This window comes from Aulonocara stuartgranti, assembly GCF_965226115.1.
Source record: "Aulonocara stuartgranti genome assembly, chromosome: 9".
Classification (NCBI taxonomy): Eukaryota; Metazoa; Chordata; class Actinopteri; order Cichliformes; family Cichlidae; genus Aulonocara; species Aulonocara stuartgranti.
The window spans coordinates 3,710,691-3,729,096 of NC_138960.1; the positions used below are offsets into that span (position 1 = coordinate 3,710,691).

The 18,406-nt window shown below is 42.9% G+C and overlaps 2 protein-coding genes across 2 annotated transcripts in view; one reads left to right on the top strand and one right to left on the bottom strand.

The window, feature by feature from the left end:
* The window catches only part of LOC309714893 (SCO-spondin-like), a 101,163-nt gene extending 91,452 nt beyond the window's left edge, over positions 1 to 9,711 (bottom strand). The window contains exons 1-11 of the mRNA XM_082547621.1: positions 9,580 to 9,711; positions 9,293 to 9,375; positions 8,246 to 8,455; positions 7,926 to 8,008; positions 7,468 to 7,638; positions 7,103 to 7,326; positions 6,820 to 6,922; positions 4,459 to 4,617; positions 4,200 to 4,285; positions 3,933 to 4,058; positions 184 to 340 (exon numbers count right to left, since the gene is read on the bottom strand). Of these exons, the coding sequence (XP_082403747.1) occupies positions 184 to 340; positions 3,933 to 4,058; positions 4,200 to 4,285; positions 4,459 to 4,617; positions 6,820 to 6,922; positions 7,103 to 7,326; positions 7,468 to 7,638; positions 7,926 to 8,008; positions 8,246 to 8,455; positions 9,293 to 9,345 (1,372 nt within the window). The 5' untranslated portion in view covers positions 9,346 to 9,375; positions 9,580 to 9,711. The remainder of the gene's footprint in view (positions 1 to 183; positions 341 to 3,932; positions 4,059 to 4,199; positions 4,286 to 4,458; positions 4,618 to 6,819; positions 6,923 to 7,102; positions 7,327 to 7,467; positions 7,639 to 7,925; positions 8,009 to 8,245; positions 8,456 to 9,292; positions 9,376 to 9,579) is intronic.
* A 2,180-nt stretch (positions 9,712 to 11,891) lies between these two features.
* Positions 11,892 to 16,843, top strand: aoc1 (amine oxidase copper containing 1). The gene is made up of 6 exons (XM_082546980.1): positions 11,892 to 11,954; positions 12,179 to 12,300; positions 12,502 to 14,040; positions 14,506 to 14,794; positions 15,287 to 15,419; positions 15,907 to 16,843. Exons 3-6 carry the CDS (start codon positions 12,504 to 12,506, stop codon positions 16,174 to 16,176), a joined length of 2,229 nt encoding a protein of 742 aa, XP_082403106.1. The 5' UTR covers positions 11,892 to 11,954; positions 12,179 to 12,300; positions 12,502 to 12,503; the 3' UTR covers positions 16,177 to 16,843.
* The last annotated feature ends 1,563 nt before the right edge of the window (positions 16,844 to 18,406 follow it).

Sequence of the window (18,406 nt, forward strand, 5' to 3'; positions counted from 1 at the left end):
TGGCTACATTCCCTTTTTTATATCTATGATGTTAGCAAACTTTAGCTAAATGCTGTGTAAGCAATTTTACTGAATTGATCCACTGACTGAACACCCAGTCGTCGCATTTATCAGATGTAACGCAAGATCACTCTGAGAGCAGAAGGCAGGGGAGGACAGAGGAGACGTGAGACATTTCCTTACCACACAGGGTGGGTGTCCTCCACATTAAGATGATGTGCTGTTGGGCACACTCTCGGGCGTAGCTAGCCAGGGTGTCACACACTGCCTCCTCCCTCTCTTTGGCTGGCAGGCTGCAAAACAGGTAAAGACAGGTGTCTATGTAGGCTGCTGGGTCCAGCTGAAAGACACAGAAACACAAAGTGATCTTACAGGAAACACATTGTTTGATATGGTTGTGTTATTATTGTGACATTATGCTGTTTACTTATTGTAAACTGTGCTATCAATCTATTTAAATTTAGTGTTTGAAGTCATAAAAGTCAGCATTGTTAACATCTTGTTAAATGTGATTGTCAGTATAGTTTTAAGATATTATAATTATAATAAATACACCTTTGGCTTCAAGTAAAGACAGGGGGAAATAGACAATTCATGCCTTATTTACCACAAGTTAATCACACTGTATCTATAACAAGTCATTGGTCTTTAATGCAGTAAGTACAGCCCTTCCCTTTCTTGGAACTGTGACAGTGAACTTGGTCAGTTATTTACCTCGAGTAGCTTTTTACAGCCTGGTGTTCAGAGAAATGTTCATTTACACAACATGTGGTCAAAAGTTGACATAAACTCATCAAGGACGTGAATGTCATGGAGTTTTTCATGGTTACTTTAACCTGCATCTTTAATGACTTTATGAGACAAATATCGGAAGCATAAGTTTAAATTCATTTGAGATTTTCTCTAACACACACACGAGCTTTTTTACTTCGACCGGCTCAAATATACACCCCTGCTAATATTTGATTAAATGCTCCTCAGCACTTGGCACCTTAACCAGCCATCAACACACGTCACATTTAGCTGGATAAATGCCCTCCTGGGTTTTAATTGCACCTTAGAACACACATGCATCAACACTACAGTGGAGGGAGGTTTGGAGTCTTCTCCCACCCCCATTCTCTGCGGCCTGCTGGAGCGGGAGGGCTAGGAGGAGTTGGCCGTCCGACTGCGGTCTGGGGTGTGGGGCCTCCCTGCTGCTACGGAGTCGGGGCGGTCTGCCTCTCCCCACCGCAGGGAAAAGGGTAACACCACCTGGGTCTGGGTGCAGTTCCCCCCTCCAGGGGCAAGGGTACCTAGACCCGGTTTGTAGAGTACGCTTGGGGAGTGTGATCGTGTGTACAACGTCTCTTTATGTCTGTCTCCACGTTGGTTGAGTGTGGAGTAAGTGCATATGAGAGCATGGGGGGGGGGGGGGGGGGGGGGGGGGGGGGGAATGGATGTTTGTATATGTGTGTGCCTGTATGTCTGTGTCTATATGTCAGGTTGGGTATCAGACGCCACCTCTCTGGGGACACCTCAGGCCCTCCCAGGTTTGGAGGCCTATCTCCGCCCACCACCACTTCCCCTGCCAGTGGCGGACTCCCTCAGGTGTCGGTGCGTTGGTGGTTCTTTGTGTCTGGGGGTGGGCGTCCAGGTACACACCAGCTCACTCCTTGGTGGCCGCTTATCGGGGCCTGGAGCCTGGGGCTCGCTCGGGCCCCTTCGGAGGTGGGGTGCCCCCGGCCTCTCGGCCTGGGGCTCGGTCACTCAGGCACAGCTGGGGGCCGGCGGAGCTCATGGGCGCGTCACTGCAACTCCCCCTGACTTCTGCTCCGCGGCTGCTGAGTGAGCCCTCATCTGGGACTCTCCTCAGCTCTTTCTGGGACAGTGGCGCGGCTGCCCCTCTGTTGGTCTTCCTTGGTCTCTTGTGTTCTGGGGGTCTCTGGATGTCTGGAGTTTTGATCTCCTCCATACCCGCTTCACACCCCGGAGGACGGGGCTGTGGCCCCCCCACACTCCCTAGCAGATCGTTACATGGAGAAACCTTTGGAATGCAAGCGCACTGATCCACACAGGTATGCACACGGGTGTTCACTGCTCGTAGACCCAAATTACACCTTTCTTGGCTGCTACTTCGAAGCACATCTGTCCTGCGTGCTGCACAACAACATTGAATATTTAGTATTTACTGCTGTTTACACTTAGCTAGATTAATGCGATGGTGTTGTGTTTAGTATGTTGCTTTGTTTTTTTTTGCTTGTTTTCTATTCTTCTCTCAACAGGTGATCCAGGAGATTTTTATTTTTTTTCTCCCCCCCTTTCTCACTGTCCCTCTCCCCTTCTGTTTTTCCTTTCCTTCCTCTTTCTTTCTCCCTTTCCTATCCCTCACTCATGTCTGTCCCGTCTGTAACATCTGAAAATAAAATATAATAAATAATAAAAACAAAGATCGACCAAATGGACCAATACGGCAATGCCACGATGATCCATTTGGCAAAGTAAATCCATTGGGTATCCTTGTTGGTCTTCAGACAACAATTCTGATGGCTAAAGAACCAAATGGGACAGGCAAAAAAAAAAAAAACATTTAGCTGGATAATGGACCATTCTTCTTGGCAGAACTAGTAACATTCATTTAAATTGGTTGGTTTCCAGGCACATACTGTACTTTCCGCACTATAAGGCACACTTCCTTTTTTTTGAGAAAATCCTTTAATTTTCTCAAAAATCGACAGTGCGCCTTATAATCCAGCTCACCTTACGTATGAATTCTGGTTGGGCTTACTGACCTCAAATCAATTTTATGTGCTACACGGCACTCAGAAATCTGTCAAAAAATGTTTCAGCACGACTTTGCTAAGCTATGAAGCCGCCCCACTTGATGGATTATCGGAGCATCACAGCTACCGTAGTCAGGAGCCTTGTGGAGTAATCTGGGTCCTAAACTCCATCTCAGTGTCAAACGATCACTGCGGCATCATGAGAGTTAAAAACTGTCTAAATTCTTTCATCTTTAATAAAATGATCAGCGTTGCTGCTTTACCAGGTGTAACAATTGTCCTGGGATGAACAGGACAATTAGGACCATTGTCCTGTTCGTCCCAGTTGCATCCATATTTCAACCATCTGTTGATTCGAGGTGATGCTGTGAGATAGTCCACCTTCTTAATTGTTCCGTCTACTGTGTGACAGCCAAACAGAGCATGGTACTACCTCCACCATGCCTGGAGTTAATACAGTGTTCTTAGATTTGAAAGCTTCACTTTTATTCCTCCAAGCGTACGTCTCGTAACAGACACAAAAGGATCTGTCTTTGTCTCGTCTGACCATGAAGGTCTTCTCCAGAAGCCAACCGGCTGTGCAAATAGAAAGCTGCATTTTTTCAGTCAAGCTTGAAGGTTTTGAATTTAGAGTTGAGACTTGCCATCCTCTCAGTCTGTGACAGTAACGGATTGTGTTTGCAGTTCATGGCAGGCTTGGTCCTCACTGGTTCCTGTGACATTCTTGACCATCCTAACCAAATATCCAAAGAGAAACTACCAGTTGTAGTTAAACATGCTCAATAATGACAAGTTAATAAGCTCTGTTCTTGTCAAGTTCAAAACCTTCAGCACGCTTATTAAAAAACTTCAGTGAATGTAAGCACAAATTCAAACTTGCATGTATAATTTTCACCCTTGATTTTCAGAAAATATCAAATAAATTTAAACTGTTGCATCCAATATTTGCTTCATAAGGTCATTAAAGATGTGGGGTGTGCAATCATCTCACCCTGGAAAAAGTCCACATCAAAAAAAACACTAAAAGCCCCAAATTCATGCCATGATGGTTTTATGCAAACCTCTGACCTCTAACAACAACTGAAGATCACACTGCAGCACCTAGAAGCTAAAAATCCTGTGAAAAGAAAAGGTATGCTATGTGGCTGAAAAGCATCAGAGGTCTCTGACCTGAGGATGGCAATGAGTGAAGGGGTTTTCCAAGAGTCGGCGGCACACTGACTCTGCCTCCTGACGCAGCGCAGTGTCTCCTGTCACGTCACAGCTGTGACCAAGCTCAGCTGCATCACTGCAGCCCTGAGGGAAGCATGGGACACAGTCTCACTAATGCATTTCAGAAAACACTGCCAATATGGCCTGTCTCATAAAACAAAGTAATAATGACCAAAAAAAAGCCTAAAATGTTGCAGTTAAAGTAAAACGAATTCACTGCAGTACTTCGCTGTGTTGGTCCGGAACTTTCCATGAGTTGCCAAAGCTGGCAGCATACTGGGACACGGATCCACCCGTTGTGGTGAAATCATCTACCGTGGACAAACACATAAAGGTTAATAATGTAAAGCAACTGCGTGTGACGGGTAAAGTCTGAAAGCACACATAGCAAACAAAGTTACATCAAGAAAGAACGACTTAGATATGTAGAAAGAAAGGAAAGCCTTCTTTGATTGCAAGTGTGTCTGTACTGTACTTCTCTCACCGTCGGCATTGTTGTTGTAGATTCCACATAACCCCCTGGTGGCTGCCATGTGCTCAGCGGTCACTGTCAGGTATACTGTGTTCACCAAATCAAACTTTACTCTGACCCCCAGGCCACTCTCCACAAACACAAAGTCTCCCAGCCAATGCACACTTACTCCTGCAAGCAATTAATACAAAGTCACAATTTTAGATACAAGCCAGTGCACAGAAATGTGGAGCTTTTAATGTCATTTTGTCTAAGGATGGAAATGAAAGGACATTTCTGCAGCACTGAATGTGGCCAGAGCTGAGTAGCCTGTGTTGTTCTCAAATAGGAGCAGCTTGGAACGAGCAGTCAGTCACAGCAATTAGAGGCAAATGGCTTTGGTCTGAAACGTAACTACAGTGGGGGAAATAATTATTTGCTAAATTAATAAGTTTGCTCTCTTAAAAAGACACAAATGTTCTCTCATTTTTATAATACTTTGATTTTAATGGAAAGAAATAGAATAGACAGAAAAAAACTCATAAAAGATGTTATTGCGTCAAATAAGCCTTATGAAACTTCCCATTCGTGGGACTAATAAAGGTATCTTATCTTGTCTTATCTTAAGTTTTTGATCCGCAAGCAAAACATAACTTAGTACTTGGTGGACTACTCTTGTACTTGGTCACCTCACACCTCAGGGGGGATTTTTGCCCCTCCTCTTTACAGCAACTCTCTAAATCCTTTAGATTTCTTGGCTGTTGCTTAGTAACTCAAAGCTTTGTAGGACTGACGTCTGGAGACTGTCGAGACCTCTCCATGACCTTAATCGGCTGCTTCTTTAGCCATTCGTTTGTTGTTCGTTGGTGGTATGTTTTGTGTCATTGTCGTGCTGGAAGATCTCAGGGAAGAAGGTTTCATTCATGAGCTCATGGAAGATTCTCCTGTCAGTGTGCTGAAGTCTTCCTGTACCCTTAGCTGAAAAACATCCCCAAAGTGTAATGGTGCCACCTCCTTGCTTCACTATGGGGATGGTGTTCTTTGGGTCATCATATGCATTTCTTTTACTCCAAACATGACAAGCTCAGTTTTGGTTGTATGTGACTACAGCACTTACTCCCAAGTCTTCTCTGAGTTTTTACATCTTCACTGTCAAACTTAAGATGGGCTTCTACAGGTGCCGTCCTGAGCAAGGGGGACCTTGCAGGTGCTGCAAGACTTCAGTCCGTTCCAGCCTAGTGTCCCAACTGCCTTCAGATGATTAACAAGCTTCTTCCATGCATCACTTTTCTCATCATCATTCTCACCCTTGCATGACACTCCAAACTGTGGGCAATTAATGATCATTTTATATTTCTTAGAATTCCACATAACTGTACCAAAAGTTGTCATGAAGCTTCTCGGTGATGGTCTTGTAGCTCAGTCCAGTCTTGTATAGATCTATGGTCTATAGATGTCTATAGTCCCTGCTTTGACAGCTCTTTGGTCTGGCCCATGGTGGTGGAGAGGTTAGAGCAGGGGTGGGCAACTCCAGGCCTCGAGGGCCGGTGTCCTGCAGGTTTTAGATCCCACCTTGGGTCTCCACACCTGAATCAAATGATTAGTTCATTACCAGGCCTCTGGAGAACTGCAAGGCATGTTGTGGAGGTCATTTAGCCATTTAAATCAGCTGTGTTGGATCAAGGACACATCTAAAACCTGCAGGACACTGACCCCCGAGGCCTGGAGTTGCCCACGCCTGGGTTCGAGTGTCATTCATGAGCTGACATCAGGAGTATCTGTTATTTATTGAGAGCCAGTCTCTCAATGAGTAGAGATATGCCTGCACTTTGAGAGTTTGCCAAAAGGTACCCTAACAACATTTAGACAAAGAGAAGCAATGGCATTCTGTCTGATTAAGTAAAGGTTGAACTATTTGACCATCTTTCCTCATGTTGTGTGTGTAGAAAACCAAGGACTAAGCAGAACCTCACTAATACAATTCCCACAGTCAAACACAATGGCTGCTGCATCATGCTGTTTGTCTGCCACAGGCACTAGGAGACTTCTGGGGAGAAATCCTTAAACACAAAACTAGAACGCTACCCTGTGTGTAACCCAGCTATGGTTTTGGGCCAAACCAGAGTCCAACTCAACAGATTCACTGAAACAGCCCCGAAAACAGCTGTGCACCAATGTTCTGCACTAAATCTAGTTGAGCTTGAACAATTTTACCAAGAACGACTGTGGAAACTTCTGGACGCTTGAGGGCAATTACTGTCAAGTTGTAATTGCTGCTAATGGCGACCACTAAGTGAGGGGTGTGAATATTTTTAGCCAAGTGTCATATTATCTTATGTTAATAGTCAGACAGGAAAGGAAAGAGCTCAGAGTTATATCTGAGAATATTTTTACCATTTTGAAAAAGTGGCTGTCCGTTTGGAATGTGCAGATTGTTCAGGGTTAAATTCCTGCGATGTACTGCAACCAAGTCAAGACCCAGCATCATCCTTAGTGCCTGAAAGCAAAGAGCCACAGACAGATATGAAGAACATGAATGCACAGAAGAGGTTGGAAGGGTTCACATTTCATCACTGTGTGGAAACCTCAAGTTTTTTGAGCACTGGATTGAATTGTGTGGCAGTGAAGTTGCTTCTGTTTGATCCAAACCATCTCAGAAGTGTGTGGAACATAATACCTTACTGCAGTCTTCTCTCCCATCACAAACTGTACTGATGTAGACAGCCCAGGTGCCATCAGTAGATGAGGCCAGCAGGTAAGTACAGCTGCCCTGGAAGTGGAAGTGCTTCCTGTCAAAGGTACGGTAGTGGACTCCACCCCAGGACATGCAGGTGGCTGAGCTCTGAGGAACGCTGGCACTACCCGGCAGACCAAAGCGCATCAGAGGAGAGGTTTGGGAATCTGAAGAGAAGAAAAAGAATATCTGGAATCACCGGCAGCTGCAACATTACTGACAAAATGTGAAGGAGAAGGATTTTGAAGAATAAACAAATAAAATGCACTGAACTTAGATCAGATACACGTATGTGCATGGTTTCTAACCTGGAAGCAAAGTGTAAGTGCAAGACAAACATGTGTGGTCTGAAGCATTCCTCCAGCTCAGTCCCCACAGAGTGCTGCAACACTGCTCCATGGGCATAAGTGAGGAATTATGAACTCCAGGGAATTCCACACAGTTCCACGTAGAGTAGCACTGACCACGCACACCCACAGCTAGGAGTCAGGATGCGTTTGACCATTATAGAACAAGGACAAGGAAAATGTAAGTGCAGTGGAAAATCATGGTGTAGTCACTTGTTTAGTGAATTTCAAATTCAAATTTATATGAAGCAGTGATTTTGTAATCCTTTAAAAATGATATGTACCAGTTTTAACCTGAAGAAACGTGACAGCACTATTTTTTAAGACAAAGAAACAAACTTGCAACTGAAAAGATCAAAATACGTTTTAGAAAATGTACAAAATTCAATGAAAACAGCTTTTTGGTTTCTCGTCCTCACCCTCAGAGCAGCGCGGGCCAGCCCAGCCCTCACAACATGCTCTCGCTGTCTTGTTCAGCATCTGGCTCTGGATCTCTGGCGGTCTGAGGTGAACAGAAACATCCGGAAACTGGTCATTTGTGCATTCTTTTAGCTGTCACACTAGCTGCTGTCATCTAAGGTGGTTTCTGTCGCATTTGCTTGTAATCTATGTTTGACTAAATTAAATGTGATTTACTTGCATTTTACAAGCACAACCAAAGGTATCAACACTTCACCTAAACAGTGCCCATAAAACCCCTGATCTGAACAAACTGACAGTTACCAAACGAGTCACTTACTTGTACATGAAACAGGATGCCTCGGAGCCCTGCTGTTTGTAGTACAGAGCTATACCATCATCGCCCCCGTGTTTGACTCGCATCCTGTCCACATCCAGCCTCCATCCTTGGGTGTTGTACTGATACACCTCTGAACACCTCACCTCTAGCTGCAGGCGGGGGGACAGGACTTGTTCCACCCTTTCTTGTGTCCTGTGTTCACACCAGTGTCTGGGACATGATATATTTAACTTAACCTCTTAACATGCTCCAGGTCACTGTAACAGTGTACCGATGTAACAGTACCAGATGGAGAAACATATCATACATACAGAAACATAACACGTTCATAAATGACAGAAGTACTGCTGTATAACTGATGAATTAAGTATCTTACTAATGCTTAATACTGTAACATTATTATAAAGTAGTACTGAATTTTCTGTTTTGAGAATATTAGAAATTACTCTTTGAACTCACTAAAGAGTAAAAAAAAAATTAGTATGTAGCTTAATAAATCATTACGATCTGCAGGCGCATATTTCAGCACATCGACGCCTATTTTAAAATGTACACTGCTATGAAAAAGGCGTCTGTGCTCTCCAAACTCTTTACTGTACTGAAAAGTTCAACAAACTCATCGAATGAAAAACTTTTAGTAAGAAGCTGAAAGTTTTGAGCACATCGGAGATTTAACTTCTCTGCCTTTTTAAATTTCTTTTCAATCAATAAACTTTTAAATTATACAGTGAAATAATAAGTCTGTACTGGAAGATTGTTCGGTAAAAGCCAGAGAAATATAAATAACATCAAAAATATTTATTCTGTGGGAAATTAAAACATAAAACTACAATATGAAAACCATATTTTTGAGTTAGTCAACTAAGTAAATGTATATTAATGATAATAACAGTAGTAGAAGTATTCATATTTTCATTATTGTTACTTATTTTTAACATCAATCAGTGTTTTGCATTACATTGTAACAGATGTTCATACAGATGAATCCTGCTCATAATTCGTCTCTACACTGCAAAATATGCTTAATGCTGGGTTGACCATACTCACCCCGTCCCCATTACTGTCTGCAGACCAAGTAGACTCAGCAGTAGTTTCTCCATAATTCGCTCCTTTGTGTTGGTTTTAAATTCCTGTAAAAAGATGGGTCTTTTTCACATTGCTAGACTTTAATTCCAGATGTGAAATTGTGATTTTAAATCTGCACAAAAAACTTCATTAGAAGCTCAAACATAGGCAAATATTGACCCTCATGGAGGTTGTTGACCAATCAGAAGATTCCCTATAAAATAGGTCTATTACCCTGTCATCCAACAGCTTACATACAGTGCACTTACCTCCACAATCCTTTTTTAATTGGACTCCTTGTTCTGGGATTTTTCTTTCGTTCTTTTTTGTTCTTTCCAAAACACACAGTCCTCACAGGAGTGATACTTTGCTTATGGAGGTAGTAACGCCTCAGATGTAGTGTTTTAAATGTGGGGGGTGACTAAATGGATGTACAGTAGCATTTGCGCCTGCTGCCATTGGATATAAAGGACAAGGTCACAGCTGGGATGAGAGGCATTGGTCACCGGACCTGTGGAGGAAACATCCTCTCACCTCGCCCAGTCAAACATCGAGGACACTGGAGGTGATCTGATAGCAGGGGTGCAGCCTCCGACACAGAATAAAGAGATGTTTGTCAGAGCCTAATCTTGTAAAGACAGGCGTTTCTAGAAGGATGATTGGGGGAATTTATTCAATGAAGCATGTCAACAGACATGGGAACTGAAAGTTTTTAGAATTAATGTAATCCCCAGCTAACCTTTTGACCCTAAGCCAAGACGATCAAACACAGCTGTCACCACAGCTGGGTTCCGAGGAAAGTGAAAATAAGCTACTGGCATACATAAAACAATGTGTCCAATGGACTCGTTTACGCTGGAAATACAGTGTGCTTTGACGGGAAAAAGTGGGCTCACATATGTTATCATCGTCAACTACGGGAAAAGCTGAGAGAGAGACCCGGGGGGTGGGGGAATACCAAAGGTTTATCAGACCCTGTGAACCTTTGGTATCCGGGGTCTGATACTGTGCTGGCACCATGACAGGATCTGCAAAGCTCTTGAGGAAAAAACTGTTATTCCACTGTACTGAAACCATCTGGAATAGATATAGATAATTTTAGGACAAATGGTGCACTTACTTTCTTTAAAAGAAGGTATTAAATTGATTAGAATTACAGCTGAGTAAATTATTATAAAAGCTGTTTTTTCCCGTTGTGTTCTTCCAGTGTATCAACTTTGTTTTCTTCAGAGACAATCAGTTGTTGTTCAAATGTAGCAAAACCCCCCGAAAAACAACAGATGTGATTTCTCAGGACTGTAAGTACGAAAAATCGATCATGCATTCAGCATTATGTTCCCAGTAAATGTATATGTCTGTATGGGAAACGTACTTATATAAAAGAAGAGCTAATATTCAACAATTTAAAGAGCTGATCCCTCATTTTGTTGGGAAACTGGCTCAGTGTCATTTGTCTTTAGTTTTTCCCCCCAAGCATTCTAGTCAAAAGTGATAAGATAAGAATGACTAAACTGTTGGACAACGTTCAGTATGTAGATGTATTTGTACAAGTGTGGGAAATTCCAGATAACATGCTGCTGCAAAGGAGACGGTTGATAAAATATTTTTCATTTTAGCAAAGGGCGATTCAACTTTTTTACCTTTCACTCTAGCTCCAGCGTCGGTCACTTGAGAGAAAGTTAAAGGACAAAGTCCACCTCTCAGTAAATGAATTGCAAGTTGCGAAACATCAGTCACAACCATTGTCTGCAATGTTATAACGAAAGAGGCGAACGCCGGGCAAACGACTCCACAAAGTGTACACGCTTTCCGCTGTGCGATGCAACAACCATGTACATTAATCACATGGCAGATTTGGGATTTTCCAGTTTTCAAAGCTGTGCTCCCTGCACTGATGTCACGTAGCTGCCAGATAAGTGAATATAAGATAAGATAAGATAAGATAAGATAAGATAAGATAAGATAAGATAAGATAAGATAGAACTTTATTAATCCCTCGGGTGGGTTCCTCTGGGAAATTCGACTTCCAAAAAGCACAGCAACGACCGAAGTTACAGTTACAGAATTGTTATATATATATATATATATACACACACACACACACACACACACACATATAAATACAGAGACAAATATATAGTCTTTAATCTTCTGACAACATTGGAATATGTTTTGTATCCCTATCATACTTGCTATTTATTTAGTGGTGATGAAGTGGCTCTCCTTCACCAAACCATGTCCTGTACATCTAAGCAGGATTTCACAAACCCTTCAAATTCCTTCATATCAAGTGAAAACATTTTCAAAGGCCTCTTGCAAAAGCATAACATCCAGCTGCAGTTAATTCAGAACTCGTTCTGTACTGTTTGTCTTCAGTTTTTCTTTATGTGCTTTTCGTGTGTCCTTTATGTTTCTCGTCCTCGTCCAAAGCACCATGAATTGCCTTGTTATTGCAAGGTGCTTACCTTGCCTTTGAAGGATCAATTATTTAAAGAATCACGTTTACAACCCGCTGACAGCCAATCAGCCTCTTTCACTGCAAAATCAGAGGTTAAAGACTAGTAACGGTACACTGACGCGATCATTTGCTGAAGCAGAGGGACGGACTGTACAGCCTCGCCTTACATCAGGAGCAGGACTACAGGTACTGTCGCTGATTTATTTCTTTTTCCTTGATATGAGGCTGCAAATGGTTTCCAAGGAAGCAAGAATCTACTCCACGCGTCACTTGTCGCACTGTTACATAAACTCCATTATGCAAGCACAAGCACGAGTGACTTAATGGGAATTTTGATATTTAAATAAGCACTGATTTGTCAGTGTCCTTTGAAAGAGCACTCAATGCTGCTGTTTCTGTTTTGTGTGCAGCATAAACTAGGCAGGGCGAACGGAGGGAGGGACAGCAGTGTGTTGCAACTGGGGCTGATACAGTTTGCGTGAATGAGGGAGAACTGCCTTATCCAGCTGTGAAGAGAAGAAGAGGAATCAAGGTGAGAAAGGCTTTTCTTTTGCATTCTGTTGGGGAGTATGGCACTCTGCTTTGTCTTTCTGCTCATTGCAAATATACACAAGAGCTATAAAAGAAAAGTTATTAGAGTGTGGATAAGGAGCAATGAAGCTGCAACTGCATACATGATTTGCTGTAAGACCTGTAAAATCTCTAATGGAGCCTCACCATCTTGCCCTTACAGCCATGAAGTCTCTCTGCCTGCTGCAGCTCGTGTGCTTGGCTGGTTGCATTGCTTCCAGATCCAGAGAATGGGCTCATCATGGTGCGCCCATATTTGCTGACCTCACGGTGCATGAGATGAAAGCTGTGCGGGCCTACCTGCACGGTATTCCAGAGATGGGGCTTACTAACGCTCGTAGCAGGGCTCTGAATAAGAACAGTATCCTACTGATGGAACTCCATTTACCCAAGAAGCATGAGGCCCTAAAAGCTCTGGACCGTGGACACGCCAAACCCCCACGCCAAGCTCGGGTCATTATCCAGTTTGGAAACCAGGCCCAGCCCAACATTACCGAGTATATTGTCAGTCCTCTGCCGTCCCCAACATCCCACGAAGTCAAGACTTTCAAAGGGGCAAAGCCCGTAACGTTTGAGTCCAGACCTATTACTGTGGTAGAGTATGACCATATCAATGACATCCTCAAGAAGATCTCAAACAAAGCTCACAAACTCCTGTTTGAGACCACAGGAGGGTTTTCTTATAGCAACTGCTCTAACCGTTGCCTGACGTTCTCAGACATAGCCCCTCGCGGGCTGGATCCAAGGGAGAGGAGAACCTGGATTATGTTGCAGAAGTTTGTGGAAGGTTATTTCATCCACCCAATTGGATTTGAGGTACTCGTCAACCACCAGGACCTGGATCCGGAAAAGTGGACTGTTGAAAAGGTTTGGTACAACAGCATGTATTTTGACAGCGTCGAGGAACTGGTAGAAAAGTATGAATCAGGGGAAGTGGAAAAGCTGAAACTACCTGATCACAGCGATGACGATTTTTACTCTACCTACATACCTCGCGGTCAGATCAACACTCCCACGAATAAGCATGGGCCAAAGCTCGTTGAGCCTCAGGGGCATCGCTACCACATCGATCGCAACTTTGTTGAATATGCAGGATGGTCTTTTGCATATCGCGTCCGCTCATCTGCTGGGCTGCAAGTCTTTGATCTCCGTTTCAACGGAGAAAGAATCGCCTATGAGATCAGCCTCCAGGAAGCTATAGCCTTCTATGCTGGTGATACTCCTGCAGCCATGCAAACAAAGTACATCGATGCAGGTTGGGCAATGGGCACCTCGACTTTTGAGCTGGCACCAGGAATTGACTGCCCAGAAATTGCCACTTTTATTGACCTTTACCACTACTTTGATACAGACAAGCCTGTGCGCCATAAGAACGCTCTCTGTATTTTTGAGATGACAATGGCTATGCCTCTGAGGAGGCATTTTAATTCCGACTTTCAGGGGGGCTATAATTTCTTTGGAGGGCTGGAAAACACTGTGCTCGTGCTGCGGACAACCTCAACAGTTTACAACTATGATTATATCTGGGACTTCCTCTTCTACCCGAATGGGGTGGTCGAAGTGAAGGTCAGTGCCACTGGATACATCCACGCCACTTTCTTTACACCTAACGGCCTTCACTATGGTTCAAAGGTGTACGACTACGTGCTGGGTAACCTGCACACACACCTCATCCATTATAAAGTGGACCTGGATATTGATGGTGGGTATCATAGTGAAGTCACGTGATTTTTTTCTGTCTATCCTGCAACTAATTTAAGCATAAACACATTCTCTTTTTGCTTGCACACCCCCATAGAAACTGCTCAAATACAGAAATGAAAATAAATGCTGAGAATTAAGAGAACAAGACGCTTTGTGAAGTTGTTTGGCTTTATTATTCTAACACACACAGCACAATGTGGCCTCAGTTCACTGATAATGGCAAAAAGGCACCTCTCTCTGAGCTATGACTAAGCCTTTTACAGATGCCGTGCCAGATAAATAGGCTTTGTGGACTTTACCCATCATTTGATCTTGGCTACGCGACACGTTTAAGTGAATAACTAACAACATCTTGTATTGATGTGGACAACTCTGTTACACCTAGAGATTTCTCATGCAAAATCAATATTTTTGTAGAGGCATCACCAGACCAGACTCTCCTGACAGCTCTTTCCCCTCTCAGGTCGAGAAAACAGCTTTGAGACCCTGGATCTCAAATTTGTGAACTTCACAAATCCGTGGAGCCCAAAGCATTTCATCGTCCAGTCCAAGCTCCACAGGACAGAACACAGGACCGAGCGATCGGCCGCCTTCCGCTTTGGCAAAAAGTTTCCCCGCTACGTGCACTTCTACAACCCCAATAAGAAGAATAAATGGGGCCACCAGAAGGGCTACCGGATTCAGTTTAACTCACATGCACACAGTGTCCTCCCGAGAGGCTGGAGAGAGGAGAATGGCATCAGCTGGTCCAGGTAACATGTTGTTTCCTTGACTAGGTATAATCAGTTATTCATTTCTATGCATAAAAACAACTTGAAAAAACCATAAAGATGTTAGAAATGAATTGATGAGCCAGGCAAATGTGCTGATACAGGTGAAATCACTGATCACAGTGTATGAATGAGGCCAGCTGTGGTACTTTCCCACTTGGTCTTTATGTTGATAATGAGAAAAATACTCATTATTTCCTCCTGGTGGAAATGCTCTGAATGTAGCCACTGTGCATCTTCGTGCTGAACTCACATACTTGGCATTCATCTAACTCGCTGTATGATTCTCCCAAATCCACATCTGTGACTCCTTTAACATACAAATATAAAAACGTACCACTCTTACAGACATTACTACAAGTTCATACAAGTAGGTGCTCACAGCACAAGGCGGCACTTTGTCTCTATGTTTTCTTCACCTGTCATCTGTCAGAATGACAGACAAATGTTTCCTGGTGAAATGTTTCCGCCTAGATATCCTCTGGCCGTGACACGTCATAAGGATAGCGAAGCTACCAGCAGCAGCATATACACCCAGAATGACCCATGGGAACCTGCGGTGTCCTTTGAGAACTACATCCGCAACAACGAGGACATAGTCAATCAGGTGCAGTAGCAAACCTCGATCCACGTATACCTTATTGTCCCATATTTCCACACTGTGCTAACCTCAGCATGAAGTTAAACTGAGAGCTTTCTCATCGAAAATAAACCTGAAATATATTCCACAGAAAAAGCCAACATTAATAATGTTGTTTAAATCTACTTTTTTAGGACAAACACATCTCAGTGCTCGCTAACAGGTTTAGCAAGCTCCAGTAGCTTAACCGATACAGTCACCTATCTCAAATGTAATTCACATCCTGTTTTTACTGGTTTCAGAGAGTAACTATGTAATGAGTCACAATACACTGATGGACAGCGTCCTTGTAAGAGTTTATGTCGTTAGTTTAGCTTTTCTCTTTTCAAAAGAATCATTCATCATCACAGTAGCTCAAGAATGACACACGTTCTTTCGTTTGGCCTTTAAGTAGATAAAAAAAAACAGCTAATCTGAGCACTATAGTAAAAATTCCACGGTCTTCTGCATGCAGGACCTGGTAGCCTGGGTGACAGTGGGTTTCCTACATGTGCCTCACTCAGAGGACATCCCCAACACTGCAACTCCGGGAAATGCCGTGGGCTTCTTTCTCAGGCCTTTCAACTTCTTCAATGAAGACCCTTCCGTGGCGTCCAGAAGCACCGTCATTGTCCGGCCAGGCCAAGACGGCAAGCCCAAGATCCAGAGATGGACACCCGAGGTCATAGGTCACTGTGTGACAGATCAGCCTTTCTTCTACAACGGCACTTATGCAGGAGTCTAAAAGTGGTTGACACATATCATCTTTATTAAAGAAAACTGAAACAATTGCATAAATGTACATGTAGTCACAGTAATTTGTTGCCAGATTATAAAAGTGGCACTTAAATTCTATTCTGTGTTTCATGCAGTCTTGTTTTTTACTGCCTCAAATGAAGATCAAATGAGCTAAATATTAAAGTATGTATAACACCAGCTCGACCCACTCATGTAATACGGCAGTGGTGTAGAAGCTGAGCCTCGAGAGCTCTGATAATCCTCCGATGCGTCGCCATGGATGAGGTTTAGCAGCAGCGGGTATCCAGGATGCTGGATGCCCTGTATCCGCCCTGCTTGGTCTGAACTGCTACCCCCTCAGCGTGCTCTGCTTGCCCCCATGTCGGGAATGTTTTTGCTGAAAGACAAAAGGCCCCAGAAAGCAAACAGCCTGATTCCAGATCGTTCCCGGCAAACAGTGTGGGATACCACCTAGCTGCGGCGTTGCCCTTGGGAACCTGGCTTTCCATACAGTGCACATGTATCAGCAGCACATGTAAATGTGTTGGCCTTGTGTTATGGCATTTAAAAAAGTGCTACATAAAACTTCTTTAAATCATATTGTGTTTGATTTCATTTTGATTCAAACTGTTTACACTCAAGAGCAACCAATAAAAACAGGTGTTAAAACTCAATTCAATTCAATTTTATTTATGTAGCGCCAAATCACGGCGACTTTTGTTGTATCCATTGTATCCAACAATTGTATCCATTATCATGTTTGATATATAAAAAAGTATCAAAATGAGTTTGTCTGAAAGGTAAACTGTGGTTTTAGTTTGGGGAAAAGGTATCCAGACAACTGTCGTGAGGATTTTTGCATTTGAAAAGGAAAAAAAAGAGAAAACATTTAATGTGTGTGTGCTGATGTTTAACAGGGCACATGGTAAAGGAGGGACGAGTGTGAAAGCTGTGGACAGCGTTAGAGGAGGGGACAGAGGAACAAGCATTCCTACAGCTATCCCCATAGCAATGACAGCTTTAACATCTGCAGTACTGAACAATAACAGTGTGAAATTTGATTTCACACATTCCTCATGTAAAATTTATGCTTTCTTTGTTTCTTTTTCTTTCTGAAAGTACAGTTATACAAGACCCATGTGTGCTAAAATCTCTATATGAAATACCACGTTACTGTAAACAAAGGGTCAATCTGAATTTTAATACCTTGAAGGGAAGCCAACAAAAAATGAAACGATGAGAAGAAATGTGACATATATTTTGTTTCTTTATTACAACAATAATTAAAGTATTAGTTGCTGAGAATAAAAACTCTCATTACTGTCGTTTAACAAAGAGAGGGAGATGCTGACCTGTTGCCATCTAGTGGTTTCTTGAATAGTTGTTCTGCTTCACGAGAATCATGACGTCGGGGTTGGATCAAAATGCTGACCCAGATGAGGCATAAAGCCCAAACTTCTTATCTTATCTCTGATTTCCAACATTGCAGCGTTTATCCTGTTTTTCCTCTCATAACATCATGTTTCTCATTTTTTGGTCTCATCTGTCCAGAAAAACATTTGTTGACACAGCCCTGTGATCTTTGCCATCATCCATCAGAGGCCTTTGGTTGTTTACAGGACGTTGTGTGTTCCTGTGACCTTTCAGAAGATTAAACTTGTTGTTCGAGCATGCATGCAGATCCCTTTGGGACCCACTTTTGCTTTTGAGATTCCCTTAGTTCTTCATGGCTGTTATGTAAATTTGAAGTTTCGTGAGGTTTAAATTTGCTTTTGCAAAGGAGCCAGATGTGCAACAGCAGTCTCTGTGCCTTTTGACCGAGAAGAATAACAAGCACAGAAGAAATTGTTCTGTTATCGACTTGCTGTGGTCACAGAATATAATCAGAACATTCAGTGGAAAAGATAACTTGTACAGGTGAGTACATCATGTGTTGAAAGATTATATGTTGACATGATGCTATGGATCAGATTCAGTCAGGACAGCGCCGCACAGGAAGTACACTCCTTCCTGTTGATCACTCACTGATCACACAGTTACATCCCGTTTGGCACAAAGAACAGATCTAAAAATCTAGATCGGTTTAATTTCTGTCCTTTCTGTGTTCCATGCGGAAAGCAGATGAAATCTGTAACTTGTCTTTCATCTTGGAGGGTTTGTATTCATCACATTTAGGTATTTAGCATCAACACTTAGTTCATACATAATCTACGCAGATGAAGTCCATCATACAATCC